The following is a 21,512-nucleotide window of genomic DNA, read 5'->3' as shown; positions in this document are numbered from 1 at the left end:
AATACATTTTGAGTGACACAGAATGAACTGAGCAGTTTTTTCCTTCCTTCTAAAAACTGAGATTTATTTTCCCTCTGCATGCTTGGCAGGTGGCATACAAATCAACCTGTCCCTGTCTCCTCAACACACATCACCCCTCATGTCCTCATCCTCCTCTTCCATAGCACAGGGACTTGTGTTTTATTAATGCTGATCTGCCATCCACTTGTGAAGTACAATATGTCATTAGCAGAATGTAAAGGGGCAATGGAGTTAGCTGGAGTCACAGGACCCATCGCTGTGGGTGTTAAAAAAAGGTGCCATCAAGGCAATTTTAACCATATTTTCAACCCATAGTTTCAAAAACCTTTTTTTTATTATTATTTGTATAGTGTTTTTCCACAACACACATCATTTCAAATTAGCTTTACAGAAAATAATGCTGTAACAGAAAATGATCCTGCAAGGTCCTCACTGAGCAGTTTAAATGAAAAACGTGATTGACATCCTACAGGCGATGCAGGCGGCTGCCAAGGTCCCCAACGTACTGGGGGATAGTTATGTGGGTAGTTGAAATGGAATTACGATCATAATCAGTGTCCTATACCATTAAAAATATCTAAAACTATTTTAAACAGCATTTTCTTATTTTGATGGGTATTGTATTTTTATAAATTGACTTTATCCGAGATTTTTAAATGCTGGAAAATTTTATACATTGTTTATGATACCTAATGTAAACCTTATTGTAAAATGTTACCCAGTAATGATCATACTTGCTGTTTCCATGACCTCATATTTATTGAGACACTGGCCTATTTGTACTTCTAGAAAAAAGTTGAAAGGTTATAAAAATAAGGCCATAAAATGGAGACTTGTCACAGCACCTAATAACACATATTTACAAATGCCTGCATGTACATTTTAACCTAAAATCGTCATGCTGGTAAAAATGTAAAAACTATTGGACACTTTATTTGTTATCTAGTGAGCTATACAGTATAGTGCTTCTTTTTTAGTGTGTTTTATTTTATTTTTTAAAATATGCTCATCACATCTGCAGTGGTTCTATGGATGTTTTAAAGTTATTACTATTTTCACAATGTGGGACCCATTTTCATGATTTTGCCTAGGGCCCCACAAACCCTAGAGCCGGCCCTGTTTAGGATATTAAATAGGACAAAAAAAATCACCATTGAAGAACCAGTAGTTCATACAACATCAAACATGTGCTCTAGTCAAGTCCTCTAAAGCCATTCAATAGCTTTGTGTAAGAAACAGTCCTAAATTTTGTTATTTTCTCCTCTGCCAAAACTCTAAAACTTGCCACATATTGTCATTTTTAACTGGAAAAGTTGCGTATATTGAGACAACATCACATATACTACATATCAGGGAAAATTAGACTAATATGACAGGTAAAAATTGCTGGTTTAAATCCCACTCTGTGCGGGGTGGGTCAAATAGGACTTGTAACACTGGAATGCATATTTTATTAACTCTACCCCCAAAACCAAAACCTAAACATTAGCAGAGATTTAGCGAAAAGTGAATTTACGAATTGAGCTCACCATTGTTTATGTGAATGTGAATACTCATGTTTTTGTGTAGTGCTAAAGAGGGAGGTGACCATGGTTAAAATGTCTGACGGGGGATGCCACGTCACTAAATTGGCTATATGGGGTTGACTTGATGCAAATTTCCAGTGTAATCATGATAGATTTTATTGGTGTCTTCTATCAGATTGAAGAAATTATGCTGGTTTGATGGCAATGATGGCAAATGCTAGTGGTTCTTGCATGTTTGGTAGCCAAAAGCAGGCATGGCAGTTCAAATAAGCAGAATAGAGAATGAGATTTGAGTGCATAGTGGAGGGGAAGATTTTCAGGAAATAATGAAGCTAGCATACACTGTAAAAAAAATCTTAGTATTTGTTCACAGTCACATTGCTTTGTTTAGTCAATGTGTCAATTTGTTTGTTAACTAACTGTAAAAATTCTTGTTGAGAGAACTACTATTTCATGTTCAATCAACTATCAATTCACAATACAAGAACTTTTATTTTGTCATCACTTCAATTAATTTCACATGAAGTTAACTGTACAATTATTTGGCATACACAGACAATAGACCTCAACCCTTAACACACAAACCTCAATAACCGTGACAAAAAAAACCTAATTAAGTTCAAAGATGAGCTCCTACATCACCACACAACAGTTTACTAACAGTGGCAACATAGAACAACAATAACAGCATAAATAATGTCAGCAAAGAGCAAAAAATAAGCCTATAATGCTAACTCGCATAATTTATTAATGTTGCAATGCATGCTGGGAACTCGCAAATCAGCAACAATTTTTGTTATGAAATTGTTAGTTCAAACATATTGTTGGTCTAACATGCATTTTTTTATGTATAAGCAAAGTAATTCACATTTCGTAGTATTTGTGATTTTAAAAAAACATAAGCTGGTTAAAATGCAATAAAATGTTTTACAGTGTATGAATTCAGAAGACTTGGAATATACTGTAGCACACAAGTCGTATTTTTTTGAGCTAGACTGACATGGTCTTCATGAACTTTTATTGTATGAAGAAGAGCCGTGTATATACTGAAAACTCACACTATGGTCCTAATAAAGTGCCTAACATGGTCATCTGCTGTTGTAGCCCATCCACCTCAAGGTACAACATGCTGTGCATTCTAAAATGCTATTCTGCTCACTACAATTGTACAGAGTGGTTATCTGAGCTACTGTAGCTTGAGCCAGTCTGGCCATTCTCTGTTGACCTCTCCCATCAACAAGGACAGAACTGCCACTCACTAGATGTTTTTTGCTTTTGGCACTATTCTGAGTAAACTCTCAAGACTGTTGTGTGTGAAAATCCCAGGAGATCAGCAGTTACAGAAATACTGGTCGAAATAAATGAGATCACAATTTTTCCCCATTCTGATGGTTGATGTGAACATTAACTAAAGCTCCTGACATGTATCTGCATGATTTTATGCATTGCAATTCTGCCACACAATTGGCTGATAAGATATTCACATGAGTATGTAGGTGTACAGGTGTTCCTAATAAACTGCTCAGTGAATGTATTCTTAAAAAAAATAACCGCATACAGGTTTGGAACAAAATTATGGGTGAATAAATGAATATATGTCTAATCCTTTAATATAACTATTTTCGGGAGTCTCATAACCATAAACTCCAACATCATCTTTCTGAATTAATCTGATATTAATGAGCAATAACAGACTTTATTTGTATTTCTTCCTTTTTAATAGATGAATTGCTGAAGAAAATTTGAGAATTATGAGGTTTTTATTGATAATACTGGAAAATATGAGATGTTATACTTCCTGCTAGGTGTACTGTATGTCTGACATTCTCTGATTAATTGGTAAATGACTGTACAGAGATTATTTTTAAAATTACATTGAGTTTGCTTTGTCTGGCCACTGATATAGTTAGCAAAAAAAATTAGATATTGGTTGTTAGAACAAAGCCTCCAGTGTCCATGGAACCTGCTGAGGTTGTTGGAAGGAAAAGTTGTTTTGTTTGAATGAGACTCTAATACAATAACATACACAAACACAAATCTGCTTTTTATTTTTTTATTTAAATTTTCTTTGACATCTGCTTTCCACATGCTTCTCTGTCAGAGGCTTGTGATAGCATGTTTTATTGGTCTTCTATAAATTCTGTTTACACCCAAAATCTGGAAAACTTTGACCCACATTTTCTTTCCCTACAAAGAACTACTCTTAGCATTTGCCAGCTATGATTGCAGTATATTTAGTCACAGGCTATATCACTATTTCTATATTATTTTGAAACGGATTCACACGATGGGTGAGAAGGAAGTTGGGACTGGCTTGACAAACACGTAGACATTTATTTCTTAAACACATACACACACAGCTTCATATGTGTCTCTCTCTTCCTGTCTGCCGCTGTCTCCTCTCCTTAAATACTCCCACTCACCAGATACCCCCATCACCAAACTCAGGCCGGGGAATTCTCCAGGCTTTGACTTAGTAATTGCATTTGCACAATCAGTGATGAGCGTTATTGAAAGTTTGCATTTCCCCCCTAACATTAAATTTTTACTCAACTTATATTTAAGTTAATGTTTGGGGTTTGGGTTGGGGGTACAGTTTATAAAATCCACATTCCTCTTCACTGAATTACATGATGTACAGCTGAAAACAACTCTCTTTACAACTCACTTTTGGCGCAGAAAGCTTACACGTGTCCATATGCTCAACAACACTTACCCCATTGGCCACTGGGGGCAGTTTTCGAATTTCTGTGAGCACAAACCGATTTAACCTCAAGAATATTCAACCTACTCTTTCTGATTTCACTGTGAAATCAGTCTGTCGAGACAGCGTAACTGTACCACATGTGCCAGCCATGCTTAACTGGAGTGAACTGCAGAGTGTGTGTGTGGGGGGGGGTCATTGTTTTAGATAACAATCTAAAACAATGAAATAATCATAACCTAATCTTAGGGTACAGTATAAAAATTATTATGTCTATGGAGAGTTCTCATAAGGATAGCCAAACCAACGTGTGTGTGTGCGTGTGTGTGTGTGTGTGTGTGTGAGTGTGTGTGTGTGTGTGTGTGTGTGTCCAGGTATTCCCTACATTGTGGGGACCAAATGTCCCCACAAGGATAGTACAACCTGACATTTTTGACATTGCGGGGACAATCAGTTGGGCTCCATGAGGAAAACAGCTTATAAATCATACTAAATTATGTTTTTGGAAAATTTAAAAATGCTGAAAGTTTTCTGTGAGGGTTAGGTTTAGGGGTAGGGTTAGGGTTAAGGGATAGAATATAAAGTTTTTACAGTATAAATGCCATTATGTCTATGGAGAGTCCTCATAAAACATGAAAACCCAACATATCACAGATTAATAAATATCACTTAAGAGAGAAAATTTTGTAGAGAGTAAAAAAGAATGAAAGAGAAATGGTGAGATAATGGTAGTAAGATAAAAATGGTGAAACAAAAAAGTTAATCTGGCTCTGATCCCTTTACCAGCTAAGCAGCAGTTGCTTTTGGAGTCAGTGTGCTGCTATAAATAGAGACACTTTATGTAACCGTACCCATTTTATGCACAATGATGGCAGCACATGTAGATCCGATGTACCTCTCTCTCTCTTTGTCTGTCTCGCTCTTTCCCTTCCTTCCTCCCTCTGTCTTTATGTCACTCTGCATAATTTAAGCAGTGGTAGGAAAATCTGATTGCAACATGGTTTTGAATTACAGTCACAACATCATAACTTGTACTCATCAAATTGTATGAAAGAGTAAGAGTCTAGGTGGATTGAGCATCCCCAAAGTCCCTTTCAAGGCAAGTCAGTCCATTCAGCAGACATCTTTGAAACACTCCTGAAAAGCTATTTTCTATGGAAAACAAGAAGCATTAAAGTACTTCTCCATCTACTTGAATGGGAAGAGACCAAATCTCTCTGAAACTGTTAATCAAGATAATGATCGAAGAACATATTTAACAATGATCTCATATATTGTGCTTCTTTTGCTCAGATCAAGCTTAAAAATTTTATTTTTTTTTCTGGCTGGTTTAGCTAATGCGCGTGCACATTCTCGAGTTGACTGACAGGCAATGTATGTTTTTAAAAGGTGATTTGATCTTTTACCTGTAAGCCAGGACTTCCTTTTATACATCTGCCATATAGGGTATTCCCAATTCTCCCGTTAATTTTAATACAAGTGTCACATCTCAGACTAAATAGTCTCTGGCATCCCTGCTGCAGAGCTGATCTGCCTTTGCACTCCTTTGCTGCTCTCCCATAAGTCCTCACCCACTGCAAGCACACCTGTTTATTAATCCTAGAACACTGTTAATTGCAGCTGATTAATGAATGCAGGAATGATTTGATTGTGCAGTTAGTGATCGTATATCCTCCAAATAAAGTAGTTAGTAAATAATTTAATTTCTGTAGACAGTCTGATGAGGAATATCTTCAATTCACTGAGGCTAAGTGGATGTTGGGTATCGTGTTGACAGAGACAATGGGTTATGATGATGGTGTCTGAAGGGTTCGTCACAACAGCCATTCACCGTAATAGTCATCCAACAGGACGTCTGTCTCGGTGTGCCAGGATGGCTCAAGCCTCTACATACTTTTTCTTTTCATATGCTTTTTCTTGTTGAGAATTTCCCCCCACATTCCTCTTTCATGTTAATAGACCCCAAAGAATGACTTGAAGAGCACAGTTTTTTTTTATTTGCTTTTGTGTATTTCCTATTAATAGAACATTTTGAAGGACTTGTCCTTTTTATTTATTTTTAAATAGCCAGTAGCTTGTAGTTTATGCTAGTGGTTCTCAACCATTTTGACATAAAGGCCCCCCATTGTCCAAGATAATATACAAAAGCCCCAAAATGTACAGTTGGAGTTTGTGACGAGGAGGAGGGCATGTCCGGGCCGTGATGGAGCATGACCAGCACTGAATCAGATGATCAGCGGGAGAGCGTGTTAAGGGGCAGCCGGAAACACCAGCAAGCAAGTTTTTCCTCTCGGTCTCCTCTCTCTCTCTCTGTGTCTCTGTTCGCCCTTTCCCTCTTCCCACGTCTTTCACCCAGGTTCGCAGGATTCGGGGTGGACCACCGGCTGACAGAATGGCCGGAAGGGCAGTGTCTCCCTTGGCCAGCTCTGAATTAGCTGATTGGCAAGAGCAAGATAAAGGGTAGCCGGAGACTCCGGTTCGAGAGAGAGACACGCGGCCGTGTTGCATATGTGTCTGTGTTTGTTTATGTTTGTTTTAAGTTGAGTTTCTCATTAAAACTTTATGTTTACTGTTCAGCCAGTTCCTGCCTCCTTCTTGCCCATCCTGAATTGCTACAGTGTTGTTGAAATAATATAGAAAATTATGTCAGTTTATGTTGTACTACTTACGTGTTTTGGCAATATTTTGCATTTTTTTATATATTATAGCAAGTTAAATTATTATCATATAGCTTATTAACTTCCACTTGCAAGTTTTCTGAGGCCCCTTAGTGGGCTGCAGCCCCTGATTGAGAACCACTAGTATACATCAGAGCCGTGAACTATTGCTGCCCTCACATGCAATCGGAATTACCCTAATTCGCACTTCTGAAGTCGTAATTGTGATTATGCCATGTTTAAGGGCTTTGTTGTTGGAAATACACTGCCTGGTCACAAAAAAAAATGCATACTCTTATATTTAGTTGGACTGCCTTTAGCTTTGATTTCAGCATGCTTTCGTTGTGGCATTGTTTTGACCACTGTATGCAACGTAACAACATTTATTTCCATCTAGAGTTGCATACATTTTTTATTTTGTATTGATGTCGGGAGAGTCGAACCAATCCGTAAAGTCTTTCAAAGAGGTTAAGGTTAGGACTCTGTGGTGGCCAATTCATGTGTGAAAATTATTCCTGATGCTCCCTGAACCACTCTTTCACAATTTGAGCCCCCTGAATCTTGGCATTGTCATACTGGAATATGCCCATGCTGCCAGGGAAGAAAAAATCCATTGATGGGATAACCTGATCATTCAGTACATTCAGGTATTCAGTTGACTTCATTTTATTGCTGCATAACAGTTGCTGAGCCTAGAACTGGCCATTTGAAGCAACCCCAGATAATAACACTGCCTCCAGAGACTTGTACTTTGGGCACTATGCATGACGGGTGAATCGCTTCATGCGCTTTCCTTCTTACACTGACACGCCCATCGCTTTGGTATAGGCTAAATCTGGACTCATCAGACCACATGACCTTTTTCCATTACTCCACAGTCCAATCTTTATGCTCCCTAGCAAATTGAAGTAGTTTTTTTCCAATTAGCCTCACTAACAAGTGGCTTTCTTTTGGCCACACAGCTATTTTGTCCCAATCCTGTAAGTTCTCATTGCATTGTGCATGTGGAAATGCTCTTACTTTCACTATTAAACATAGCACTTTTTTTTTTAATGTGACCTACCGTTTTAGTGATCTCTAATCACTATCATTCAAGATTTGTTTCTGACCACATTTCTTCCATGAAGCTGATGATTCACCACTATCCTTCCAGGTTTTAATAATGTGTTTGACAGTTCTTAACCCAATTCCAGTGATCTCAGCAATAACTTATAATCATTTGTGCCCATTAAAGCTACACTATGTAACTTTTGGCCCTCTAGCGGTTGAAGCATAAAACTGGAAGTTACTTATGGTGGAACATTGTTTTGGTAATTACGTGAGTTGGGCTTTCGACTCTGCTCTTCTGTGCGGATGTATCTGATGGTTTGAGGAGTACCAGTGTAACCATAGATAAAGGTGATCATCTTATCAGAGCGAATGTCACTAATGACATCAAAACTCGCCCCCTCCCCTCAAAAAATAAATAAATAACAAAAATAAGAAAAGACGCATATCCGAAAAAATATCTGATCAGAAGTTAAGTTGCATATCTTCTCCTGTTGTTTTGACTTATTGAAAACAGTTGTTTTAAAATAAAGAGCATTACCAAAGTTGCAACAATGACATTAGACATAACAATGACATTAGACATTTGCCCTAGCAGGCAAATAGACCAAGGCAGTAACTGGTTTAGAGATTGCCATTGTTATCAGCATAAACTTTTTTCCATTGTCCTTCCTTCCTCAAAGCACTGCAGTACCACAATTCATAATAAAATGCCTCATCAGAGTGGCTAACACTATCTAATGGACTACTGCGCTATGAGAGCTACCTGGCTAACTATCAGTCCAATAAAACATCTTAACTATCCAACAAGAAAAACTCTCTGGGTTGGTCTTAAATCCTTTAAGATCTCGGAGTTGTCGCAACTCTGAAAAGCTAATCTGATGTTGTTTTGTGTTTTATTAAGGGCTCTGTCGCTTTCCATTTTTGCTTGCAGACTTTTCTTGGTTCTCAGTTTCTTTATTTTGAAAACGGGTGATTCCCAGAGGGTTGACGTTTTGAATGATCCAAGGTCAATGTCGCTCATTTGTTGTGACTACAAGCTTTCAGCTTTAAACTACTACAACATCTACTGTATCACTGCACATATACATGTGCTGTTGTAGCAGGACCTTATCTTCTTTATTTACCGACATGATGTAAACGTGCATTGACGAACGATGGAATTATGCAATTTCCTGCCAAATCCATCCAGACAGCTCTAAGATATAAATAATTATTATAAGCTTACCATAGTGAATAGCAATATGGCAATAGGGATAAGGCAAAAACATGATTTGGAAGACGGAATACTTGCTCATTGATAAAATTTTGTTCATTTTTAACAAACAAATCACACATAGTGTAGCTTTAAACTAGGAGATGAAAAAAACACCCTTTAAATTTTATCATTTCGATTGGCTTTCCTTATAACAACAACCCCCTACAACCACACACATACTAATTTTTTCCTCACATTTCTGTATACGTATCTCCCTCTCTGTCTCCACAGGGATTGGGCAGGGTGTTCCAGTGGTGGCTCTGATAGTGGAAGGGGGTCCTAATGTGATCTCTATTGTACTGGAGTACCTGAGAGACACTCCTCCTGTCCCCGTGGTGGTGTGTGATGGGAGCGGTCGTGCCTCTGACATCCTTGCCTTCGGGCATAAGTACTCAGAGGAGGGCGGGTATGTGAAGTTTTACTGTCTCCACTGTAATAGTGTATACGATGATACACTACATGGCCAAAAGTTTGTGGACATCACCTTCTAATTATTGGGTTTGGTTATTTCAGATACACCCATTACTAACAGGTTCATACAATCAAGCATACAGCCATTTGTGTATGAAAAATGTGTTCACTTTTTATTTGTATTGATGGAGATGGAACTGTAGCACGCAACTGGAATATTTTTTTATGCTTTTACATTATTTGCTCTGATATTCTAGTCTCCTCTATTTCTCTGACTGCATTTTAGACTCATAAACGAATCTTTGAGAGACCAGTTGTTAGTCACCATTCAGAAGACGTTTACTTACAGCCGGACACAGGCCCAGCATCTCTTCATCATTCTGATGGAGTGCATGAAGAAAAAAGAACTGGTGAGTGTGTGCAATGCTGAAAAAATAGACTGAAAACATCATTCCTAAACATTAATCCCCATGTGAAGACCTTGATCTGACAGATTTAAAGAGATTCCTCTGAAGCCTTTTGGGTGTACTTCAAATTCTTTGTATGAGAGTGAAAAAGCCATGAGATCATCTGGCATGCATTCCTCACCATGTCAGCATGCTGATATTCTATTGGACAGTCAGAAATGCCATGTAAAGTGGCCCCTTTAACTCTAGGCTGATAAATGTCATTACCTCTGCAACCCACATGAAGTACATCTCCTCAGGCCCAGACACCATCTCTTCATATTACTGCCTCACACATATACACACATTTTTTTATCTCTCTCACACACAGCACATTTTGGGAACTAACTCACTGATGCTATCACTAAAAATCCCTCATCCCCCTCAGAATCCACTGCTTTTCTGTTCAGTTATTCAACAGTTTGACTACATCATAATCCATTTCACTCAATTAGAATGCTCTTTCTAGTTAGCTCATAATGAGCAGTCTATTATGCATTCACATCCGCAGTAAAAGCTCTCAGACAGTTGTACTCACATTTATTCTTCCCCTATTGGTCATTTACTTTCTGAATGTCCTGAAATATCTCAATAAATGTCTTCCACAAATTCTGTCACCAGGAAAATAATTTTCTACTTTTATGCCAACATGCTTTCATATTTTTAGATTGATCAAGTATATAATTAAACCATGCCTTTCTGGTTGTCTTTGTATTCTATTTGAAATTAAATTTGCAAATTGGCTTCATTCTCAGTGTTGTGTTTGCATATTGTGATTGTGGTCATCGTTTTCAGTCATTAAATCATACATCCTCAAAGTGATTTTTGTGTTAGTTATTTTATTGTGAATGTGTTCTTTTAGTCGTTGTAGTACTTTCACTCATTGTTTGTGCATGTGTTTGTGTAACGTTTTATATGTGCACAACATGTTGTGTCTGAATAAATTAATTGTATTTTTTTTTTTTTATGATGTTGTTTGTGCATGCATTTCCACTGTTAAATATTATACTGTATCTAGCTCTAGATGTGTTAATCATCATTATGAAGATGGAACCTTCTCAAACATAGTCATATGGTGTGTGGGAATGAAAATTCATATCTATTTACTTAAGACTGTGTATTTATACACTGGCTTATACAACTGTGTATTCAGATGCAAACTGTTTTGAAGGTGAGAGCTAGTTCTGAGTACTGCACATTGGTTTTATATGCCACCCACTTGAATATGTTGTATTTATGACTCAAAAGTGAGATCACAAAGCCTTTGAGATTATCATGGGCAACCAAATTAAAATTGTTAATTTAAAGAGGTATGCATGCCACAGCAAATATACCAAATGCATACACATTCAGTTATACATAAACACATAGTCTGGAAAGTCATATTCTGTGTCACTGACTCACATACACATGCATACACATGAGGTGTGTGAATGCATTGAAGCTTATGCTCAGTGGGGTGTCTGCAGTGTAACTGATGTGTTGGCAGATGTGAGCTCAGCACGAGTGTATGGGACCCATTGTGACTCAGAGAGATCTTTAGACCACCATGGTTATCTCACACTCAACACACACACACACACACACACACACACACACACACACATGTTGGTGCAGCTATCATTATGAGGACTCTCTATATACATCATTATTTTTATACTGTAAGAACTATAGATTCTATCCCCTAACCCTACCCCTAAACCTCACAAAAAAACGTTCTCTATTTTTACATTTACAATAAAACATCGTTTAGTTTGTTTTTTAAGCGATTTGAATTATGGGAACACTAGAAATGTCCTCATAAACCACATTCATAGCATAATACCCTTGTAATTACCAGTTTGCAACCTAAAAAGAATTCCTTGTAAACCACTTAAACCTGCCCTCACACACACACCTACACATACACTCGCACACAATTCAGCTTTATTCACTATATCACCTTGTTTGCTCTCTCATTGCTATATTTCCAACTGAAGGCAAGCAAATGGGATTGTTTAATGATTGAAACAAACAAGTTTCAGTTCTGATCAGAAAGCTAAAGTGAAATGAGTGTAAATGGTGCCCTTTAATTTTTACATTAAAGAATATAATCAAGAATGTAATGTCCCCGATCTACAGACAAATAAAGTAGTCGCTCACAAACCGTAAGCTCTGACAGCTATAGTGTGTGGTAAATGTGCCTGTAGACTACAACAACTTTCTTTTGAGGTGCATATCATCCAAAAGTACATTTGAGAAGGGACACATTTTTCATTATCAGACATTCAAACTTTTCTTTGAAGTCTATCAAGTCGACATTAATGTAGGACATGAGCATAGAATTGGACCAGGTACTGATACCAGTATCTGTAATAGTGTATCACTAATATATGCCAATTACAAAAAATGACTTAACTAATGTAGAGAAAAATAAATAAGAATAATAATAGATTTTTAATCTTCCACTTTGTCTTTTCCCTTTAAACTCCCATTTAATGAGACAAATGAAGTAGGCCTTCGGAGTGAGTAGGGCATAGGGATAATCGCATTTGATTGGAATTCACCCCTGTGACACCTCCACCTAATTTTATTTCATGCTTTCGCTGGCACCACTGCTGCCCCTCTTTTGTGCATGCCACTGATCATACTTTTATATTCCATTAATCTATTGCATTGATAAATATTTATATTTGTGTCCTTTGTAACTTTTACTCCATAACTCTATAAGATGTCTGATTCCTTTGTCAATCTTATGTTTGGCTATTTGGTAATGCAAGACTTGGTTGTGTCCACTGAAAGCTTATTAACTTTGTCTGCACAGCTATTAATTGTTGCTTACTAACAACTGAGCTATATATCAAAGCTGGATATCATATCTGATATCTGCGTTCCACTGAATAAAGTAAATACCAGAATTCCATTTAAAACATTTAAACAGTATCCATTAAACTTGGGATTGTGCATGCCTGAACACATTGTCACAGCAAAGACTTTTGAACATTTTACTTTCACACCACAATATTTCATATAACATATTTTAGCAGTGGTGGCTCAGTGGTTGAGGCTCAGGGTTACTGACCAGAAGGTCGGGGGTTCAAATCCCAGCACCACTAAGATGCCACTGTTGGGTCCTTGAGCAAGGCACTTAACTCCAGGTTGCTCCGGGGGGATTGTCCCTGTAATAAGTGCACTGTAAGTCGCTTTGGATAAAAGCGTCTGCCAAATGCATAAATGTAAATGTAAATTTTAGGGAATATTTTTACTATAAATTATATATTTAATTTAGTATCTAATGCACTTTTTAAACATAATGACAAGGGCTAAAACGTGAGTTGCGGAATCCTCATTACCAAAATAAACATGTGAGGTAACCCTAAACATGCTTAATACAGTATGAACAAATACTGAAATGTGGGACAAAGCTAATACTACTTCCATTCGTGTGAGCTTCTGCTCTGATGTGAAGTGGCAAAATGTGTTTAGAACCAATAAATGTGTTCTGAATCATTTGTTTGCTCATAAAATTGGACACCACTGCATATGAGTGAGTGTGAGGATGCCCATATGTATGCGTGGGCATTTTTAGCTGATCAAAAAAGCTCTGTACAGTGTATACGGAGTGGGATAATGAGATCTGTAGGGATGTTTAAATTCAACTCTATTCTTTGAAGCACCTGAGCAGATGTTTAATCTGATCTCAGTGTTAATCTGAACTCGACAGGACAGGCTTCCATAACCTCCTGCCTCTCAGTACATGACCTGAATATATCTCTCCAGATTTGGAAGGGGGCAGCAGCAAACTACAATTAATTACTGCTGTATTAGTCTAGATTAGGTTCTTTTAGGGATTCAATATTTGTGTTTTGTGTGAGATTAATTGACACTTGACACATGAAAGAATCATGAAGTCAGGGTTTTGCTAGTCTCTGGAGTGGGCTTTCCCCTCCCATATTGAGGATTGAATTCCATTCTTAATCTCTTTCACACTGTGGAGGTCTTTGTCATATTAATATTAATCAGACTGACAGACTTTTGTCTACTTATTGCACTCATTCTCTCATTTTCCTTAAGCATCTTCCATATTTTGTTTCAATGTTTCTTCTCTATTGGCCCACAAAGGAAGTAGTACTGCAAAGTTTCTTCACTCCAAAGCATTTTAATGTTCTCTTCTAGGAAACATCATTGTTGTTTGCTCCTTGCAGACCGGAACATGAGCCTTGAGAATTCCTCCACTATAGCCACACTGTTGGCCAACATACTCATTTTGATCTTATGAAACTACATTTCACACTTCAAAATATTCTTGTGCTGGACCATGCCTCATGTAGAATCAAACAATATGATAAAACATTATTGACACTGACGCTGAGATACATGGGGTAACCTCCTCTTGGTCACTATAATGTGTGGTTCTTGCTCTCTGTAGGGCACACGAGTTGTGCGTGGATGCCGCGGAGAATAGCGTGAAGTCTCCACATGCGCCAAGTCTCCGCAGTAACGCGCTCAACGAGCCACGTGATAAGATGCACGGATTGACGGTCTCAGACGTGGAGGCAACTGAAATTTGTGCTCTGCCACCCGGATTACGCCACCACGAGGATTTAGAGCGCATTGGGAATTGGGCATTCCAAATTGGGGAGAAAAGGGGAAAAAAATATAAAACGTATCAAATTATCGTCCTCGCGCTGGAAAATCTGAATCATTTCAGTGAAACGGTTCTTTCAAACAGTTCCTGTAAATGAACCGGTTGTACTACTAAAGGATTCACTATATAAGCATTGGGAACTCAAATTCATTTAAGTGAATCGGTTCGTTTGGACAGACTAGTTCACATAAATCACTTGAGCCCATGCACAGCCTTAAGAGGACATTGCTTTATTTTTATGCTTAAAAAGTAGTTAATTGCGTCTGTTTATTACTATATTTCGAATCATTTATCTAAAATCGGGTGTTTTCTAGTTTTGTTAGTTTTATATATTTGTACAATTGAATATTTCCACCCTTATGTGTTTAATTTCATCCAGAATTAAATATACCAATATCAGGTGATATTGTTTCATTTTGCAATCAGAATTCTATTTTATATTTTAAATGATAAAAAAAAATCTTCTTTAAAAAGATGAATTGTAACTTGACAGTAGTTGAAGTTATGAGTAGCTTGAAGCTTGGGAAGCTACTTTGAAATATAAATAAGCCATTTGTACACACACTTCCCTGGAAGGTGTAAATGGTGTGTCTCTGTGGTGCGTTTAGAACATTGCTTTGTTTGTCCGACCAATGCAAGATGGAGAGAGTGTTTGGGAAACCTACTTGCAAACAGTCATTACTTTTGCACTTCAGTTTGGTGCCACTAGCAGCACCGAAATTGCACTCTTCACCTTTAAGAAACACAAAGCAACACCTTGTGAATTCTCTGGTGAGGGAATGGATGAACAGAATAAAAACAGACTGATGCTCCAGAAGATGACATATTGATCAGCTCACATTGATGGATGGTAAGATGAGAAGATGTGAGTCACATCCAGCGACATGTCAAATGGGTCAGTGACTAAATGGATGAACAAGGAGATGAATAGATGATGGTTGAAAGACAGATGAGGATTAGGAGGTGGCATGAACCCCTGGCAGATATGAGAAGCAGTGAGTAGAGTGCAGCAGTAGGATCTTAGATGCTGGGTTGATGAAATGGGGGGAGGCGTTTGGAAAGGAATTTCACCTCTGATAAATGAAGATAAGTGTTTCCTCATGGGCCTGGGTCACTGGAGCATGAAGCATCCACCGTACAGCAAAAAAAGTGAGAGCAGCATGAACCAGCTCTCTCCTATGAGTTTAGACATACAGACTTACTTTACATCACCTCTTGGCACACATCGCTTTGTCTGTAGACATATTCTGATGGCTTCGCCCTGATGGACCATGTTTTCTGATTTTAAATCTTTAAAATTGTTGCATAAATGTTGAAACAGACTTCAAATAAGTGTTATAAATTGCTAATAAGAAACAAATAAGTGATAAGTGGGCAATGGAGATTAATAAACAACTCACTAGCAAAAACTGTTTCTGAGCACCTGACAATATCTCTTTTTCAAATCTTTTTAAGGCATCATAGGTGTGCTCCAGATGTATAGGATTTTTTCAAAATAAACACACTTAATTATGCTGCCTCCCATTTTGGCCAAATTAAGCATGTCATGTATCATGGATAAGGCAATCAAATCTAATATCTCTTTAATTTATTAAAGTTTAAATACAGTGGTGCGAAAAAATGGATGCTGCTTAGCTCTCTTCTAGATGCTGCTGCTGGCCATAATTTCACACCTCTCCATGTAGATAAACTTTTCAGCAGGAAGACAAGCCCCTGTGATGAATCATTTAGTGACCCGGGACCTCATTCCACACCCTGTACCTAATCCATTTTTTTTAGAGTTGTGCCCTCACCTCTTTAGTATTCCTCAATCTTTCTCTTATAAATAATGAGAACACAAAATACAAAATAAAGAACATAAGCAATTCATATTACAAAAGACAACAATATCCACAGTATCGCACTGCTCAGTTCTAATCGTAGCTGGAGTAGTACAGAAGTTAGAACAGAAGAAAGAGGTACATTCCAGGTTAAGTACAACAAGCTCTATCGAGCTCTGTCAAAGTCTCTCAGATTTTAAAAACAAAGAATTTTGTTAATGCATATGAATGAAAAATAAGATTTTTCATATTTTTGCGATTAAACCCTCTGGTCAACATGCCCCATAGACTCTCATTGTAAGTGCATAACTGTAAAAATGTTTCCTTTGTTTTTACAAACTGTTACATTTTTTGTAATGTGAAATGCTGTTGATAGAGCATACAGTATTGTAAGGGAACATTTTTAAAATGTATGTTAATATTCACTGAAAATCTTGACTTTCACCATAGCTCTCAAATCAAATTTGGCATCAATATAAAAGGAGGGGTGATGCAAAATAACAACATGAGTAAAATTGCAATTGCAATGGAGTGATTTGGGGCATTTTCAGACCTGTGGCTTGCTTGATTGTTCTGAAACAGTGCATGACACTGCAGAGACTCCACATGTGGAGGATCATGCTACTCTCCGCGATCCACGCACAACTTTCCACGCACCCCATTGAGAGCGAGAACCACTAATCGTGACCACGAGGAGGTTACCCCATGTGACTCTACCCTCCCTAGAAACTGGGCATATTTGTTTGCTTAGAAGACCTGGCTGGAGTCACTCACCATACCCTGGATTCGAACTTGCGACTCCAGGGGTGGTAGTCAGCATCAATGCTAGCTGAGCTAACCATGTCTGCACCACCTGTTCTTAAGGCAAGACTTAACTAGTAGGTTGTAAGCTCTCATAAAGTAATGCGTAGTTTCATAAAATGACATTTTATTGTATTGATCCAATAAGCAGTCTTCAAATATATACACATAAGTGTTAAAAAGCTGTGAATTTCAGTTTCTTGTTACGGTTAATGTTCAAACCTTGTCTGCTCGTGTAACTGTCAGCTGCAATAAATTATATCCCCATTCAAATACGATACATAATAAAACAATATTTCATTAATGGTTGCCTATATTTAGCCTATGTAAATAACAATATGCAATAACTGTATCTAAAAAGAATAAAGGACAATAAATAAATTATTACTTGTCAACAGGCTGGGAAAAAAATGTAATTTATTCATTTAAATATATCTTATATATATCGTATATGTTGAAACTTGACACCATACACAGGAAACTGCACCGTTAGATCGGTTTAATTTTTATATATATATATATATATATATATATATATATATATATATATATATATATATATATATATATATATATAATATTTACTCTCGTAAACGTAAACGACTGTAAATGTCAACATCATACTTTATGTCGAAATTATTGATGCCTGTCATGCAAAACATGAGCTCATTGATGTATAAATATCAGTCTGCTTTTTTATTCAAGCATTAATCCAGGTTGGAGGCTTCCGTAAATATTTAGTTAATAAGTAGGGTCCTACCTAAGTTTAAAGGTGTGATGCTCAAATATTTAGTAGTGTGTAAATTATGACTTAGTGCCCATTTACACCACAACTAGGCTAAGTTGTAATGTACATATAGCTGCAACCAGCCTCAGGTGTAAATGTGATGTGTAAATGTTGTGTTGGCCTTAATGTTTGTCATGATTAGTCTCTCAAAGCACTGTAATCACTCAACTGGAGTGAGTCCCATATTAGGGACTTACTTGGCAATGGGATACTGGAGGTTCATTAGATGTATGGGGGACATGATAACCTAGCCAGGGACTATCACTCCACTTGTCTGTGTTTGTGGCATATCAGACAGATAGGGCTTGATCGTTGTGTCTAAAATGTAAGTAATTCAAATTGAAATTCTGTATACTAGCAGTATCACTTTTGCAATCGCGCCAACGTGCCTAATATTCAAAGCAGGTTTCCTTGTGTGATACTGCAATATCACAATATTTTTTCTCGCTCTGGATAGAGGATAAGAATTAAACTGACATATACCTAGCACTACTGTAAAATCAATATTACAATCCTCTCATGGCTCCAACACACACAGAAGCAGTTGGGTCACCTCCACATTCACAGGGCCATCAATAACAGTCACTTCAGTAATTGCCCAGCACCAAAATCTTTGTAGAGGAGATGAAGAGCTCCTTTGATATGACCGCATTCCATTTACTCGTCCAATTTTAATAGCAACAGGGTTCATAGAGCACACAGAACCGGCTCACCACACAAAGATGTAAGCATATATCTCATCCATTACATTATGCATTAATACTGAGACATTTTGAAGGATTATGTGTTCATTTATTTATAAACATCGAAGTGCACTTCATTCCGTTTCCTGTTATCACCACCTTTAAAACTCACACACACACACACTAGATGTGCCATCATTTCATGGTTGCTTTAGGAGATGAAAATGGAAAAACCATTGACATTAGGCTGAACCAATCCTCCTGCTGCTACAGATTAGTTCATTAGTCCACACCAGGCAGAGATGGAAAACGGCTACTGAAAGAAAGGTGGATCGTTCAATTGACAGGCATTAGATTAATGGTCTGTCCACTTTATTTTTTTTTAAATGCTCTGGAATTCAGAACACGCACATTGTATATGTGGAGCTGCAAGATGCTCTTCATATGTGGGGGTGCAGTGATTACAGAACTGCAGTTACCGTTTTCGCAGTGCATACAATGTATCACTGTAGATCCCACTCAGCTCTTGATTCTAGTCACTTCTCTTTGCTGCTGTCAAGAATTATAGCATAATCCCCTGGATTTATCCCATTAACACTATCATACTCCTTCATACAGTGCATTCGGAAAGTATTTGCAGCGCTTCACTTTTTCCACATTTTGTTATGTTACAGCCTTATTCCAAAATTTATTAAATTCATTATTTTCCTCAAAATTCTACAAATAATACCCCATAATGACAACGTTAAAGTTTGTTTGAAACAATCACATGTACATAAGTATTCACAGCCTTTGCTCAATACTTTGTTGAAGCACCTTTGGCACCAATTACAGCCTCAAGTCTTATTGTGTATGATGGTACAAGCTTGGCACACTTATTTTTGGGCAGTTTCTCCCATTCTTCTTTGCAGGACCTCTCAAACTCCATCAGGTTGGATGGGAGCATTGGTGCACAGCCATTTTCAGATCTCTCCAGAGATGTTAAATCGGGTTCAAGTCTGGGCTCTGGCTGGGCCACTCAAGGATATTCACAGAGTTGTCCCGTAGCCACTCCTTTGTTATCTTGGCTGTGTGCTTAGGGTCATTGTCCTGTTGGAAGAGGAACAGGTTTTCATCAAGGATGTCTCTGTACATTGCTGCATTCATCTTTCCCTTGATCCTGACTAGTCTCCCAGTTCCTGCCACTGAAAAACATCCCCACAGCATGATGCTGCCACCACCATGCTTCACTGTAGGAATGGTATTGGCTGTGCCTGGTTTCCTCCAGACATGATGCTTGCCATTCAGGTCAAATAGTTCAATCTTTGTTTCATCAGACAAGAGAATTGTGTTTCTCATGGTCTGAGAGTCCTTCAGGTGCCTTTTGGTATACTCCAGGTGGGCTGTCCTGTGCCTTTTACTGAGGAGTGGCTTCCGTCTGGCCACTCTACCATACATGCCTGATTGGTGGAGTGCTGCAGAGATGGTTGTTCTTCTGTAAGGTTCTCCTCTCTCCACAGAGAAACTCTGGAGCTCTGTCAGAGTGACCATCATGTTCTTGGTCACCTCCCTGACTAAGGCCCTTCTCCCCTGATTGCTCAGTTGGCCGGGCGGCCAGCTCTAGGAAGAGTCCTGGTGGTTCCAAACTTCCTCCATTTACGGATGATGGAGGCCATTATGCTCATTGGGACTTTCAATGCTGCAGAAATTTTTCTGTACCCTTCCCCAGATCTGTGCCTCGATACAATCCTGTCTCAGAGGTCTACAGACAATTCCTTGGACTTCATGGCTTGGTTTGTGCTCTGACAGGCACTGTTAACTGTGAGACCTTATATAGACAGGTGTGTGCCTTTCCAAATCATGTCCGATCAACTGAATTTAACACAGGTGGACTCCAATCAAGTTGTAGAAACATCTCAAGGATGATCAGTGGAAACAGGAGGCACCTGAGCTCAATTTTGAGTGTCATGGCAAAGGCTGTGAATAATTATGTAGATGTGATTTGTTCGTTTTTTATTTGTAATAAATGTTTAAAGATTTCAAACAAACTTCTCTCACGTTTTCATTATGGGGTATTGTTTGTAGAATTTTGAGGAAAAAAATGAATTTAATCCATTTTGGAATAAGGCTGTGTAACACAGTTAAAGGATGGGCAAGGAGGAGGCGAGAACCGGCTTGTCAACATAAATGATAATTTAATTCAACTCAAAACACAAACATCAATACACACACACATGACGGACATGCCTGTAATTATCTCTCACTCGAACCATCGTCACCGGCCGCCTTTATCCCTCGCGCGCCTCATCAGGCCGATTGGGGACTGGGCGCGCAATATTCCGACTCCGCTCCACACTCCTCCCGGCGTTATCTCAGGCCGGGGTGCCACCGGCATGACGTACACACCCCCCCCCCCCCCCCCATCCCTGGGGCGGGGTGTATCTTGCGTCCCGTGTGGTCATCCCCGCCTTCCTCGCCCTGGGAGGAGACAGGAGGGGGAAAAAACAACAACAACAAAATAGGCGATGAAAAGGCCAACACGGTGCGAAAGGGAGAGAGAGAGGAGAGAGAGAAAAAGCTCACTCACCGGTTCTCTGATGTACCGTCGCGTGGTCCTCGAACACTCCTCCACACCCAGGCGGATGACAGCCGCTCCAACCCCGGCCGACCCGGCCCCACCCCCCTCTTCTCCACAGGCTGTAACTTAACAAAATGTGGAAAAAGTGAAGCGCTGTGAATACTTTC

At 38.5% G+C, this 21,512-nt stretch overlaps 1 protein-coding gene across 1 annotated transcript in view; it reads left to right on the top strand.

Moving 5' to 3' along the window:
* Positions 1 to 21,512, top strand: part of LOC127627162 (transient receptor potential cation channel subfamily M member 3-like) — a 140,483-nt gene that overhangs the window by 79,963 nt on the left and 39,008 nt on the right. The window contains exons 7-8 of the mRNA XM_052103430.1: positions 9,445 to 9,619; positions 9,911 to 10,034. Of these exons, the coding sequence (XP_051959390.1) occupies positions 9,445 to 9,619; positions 9,911 to 10,034 (299 nt within the window). The remainder of the gene's footprint in view (positions 1 to 9,444; positions 9,620 to 9,910; positions 10,035 to 21,512) is intronic.

This window comes from Xyrauchen texanus, chromosome 3, assembly GCF_025860055.1.
Source record: "Xyrauchen texanus isolate HMW12.3.18 chromosome 3, RBS_HiC_50CHRs, whole genome shotgun sequence".
Lineage (NCBI taxonomy): Eukaryota > Metazoa > Chordata > Actinopteri > Cypriniformes > Catostomidae > Xyrauchen > Xyrauchen texanus.
This window is presented reverse-complemented; position numbering and strand designations above follow the sequence as displayed.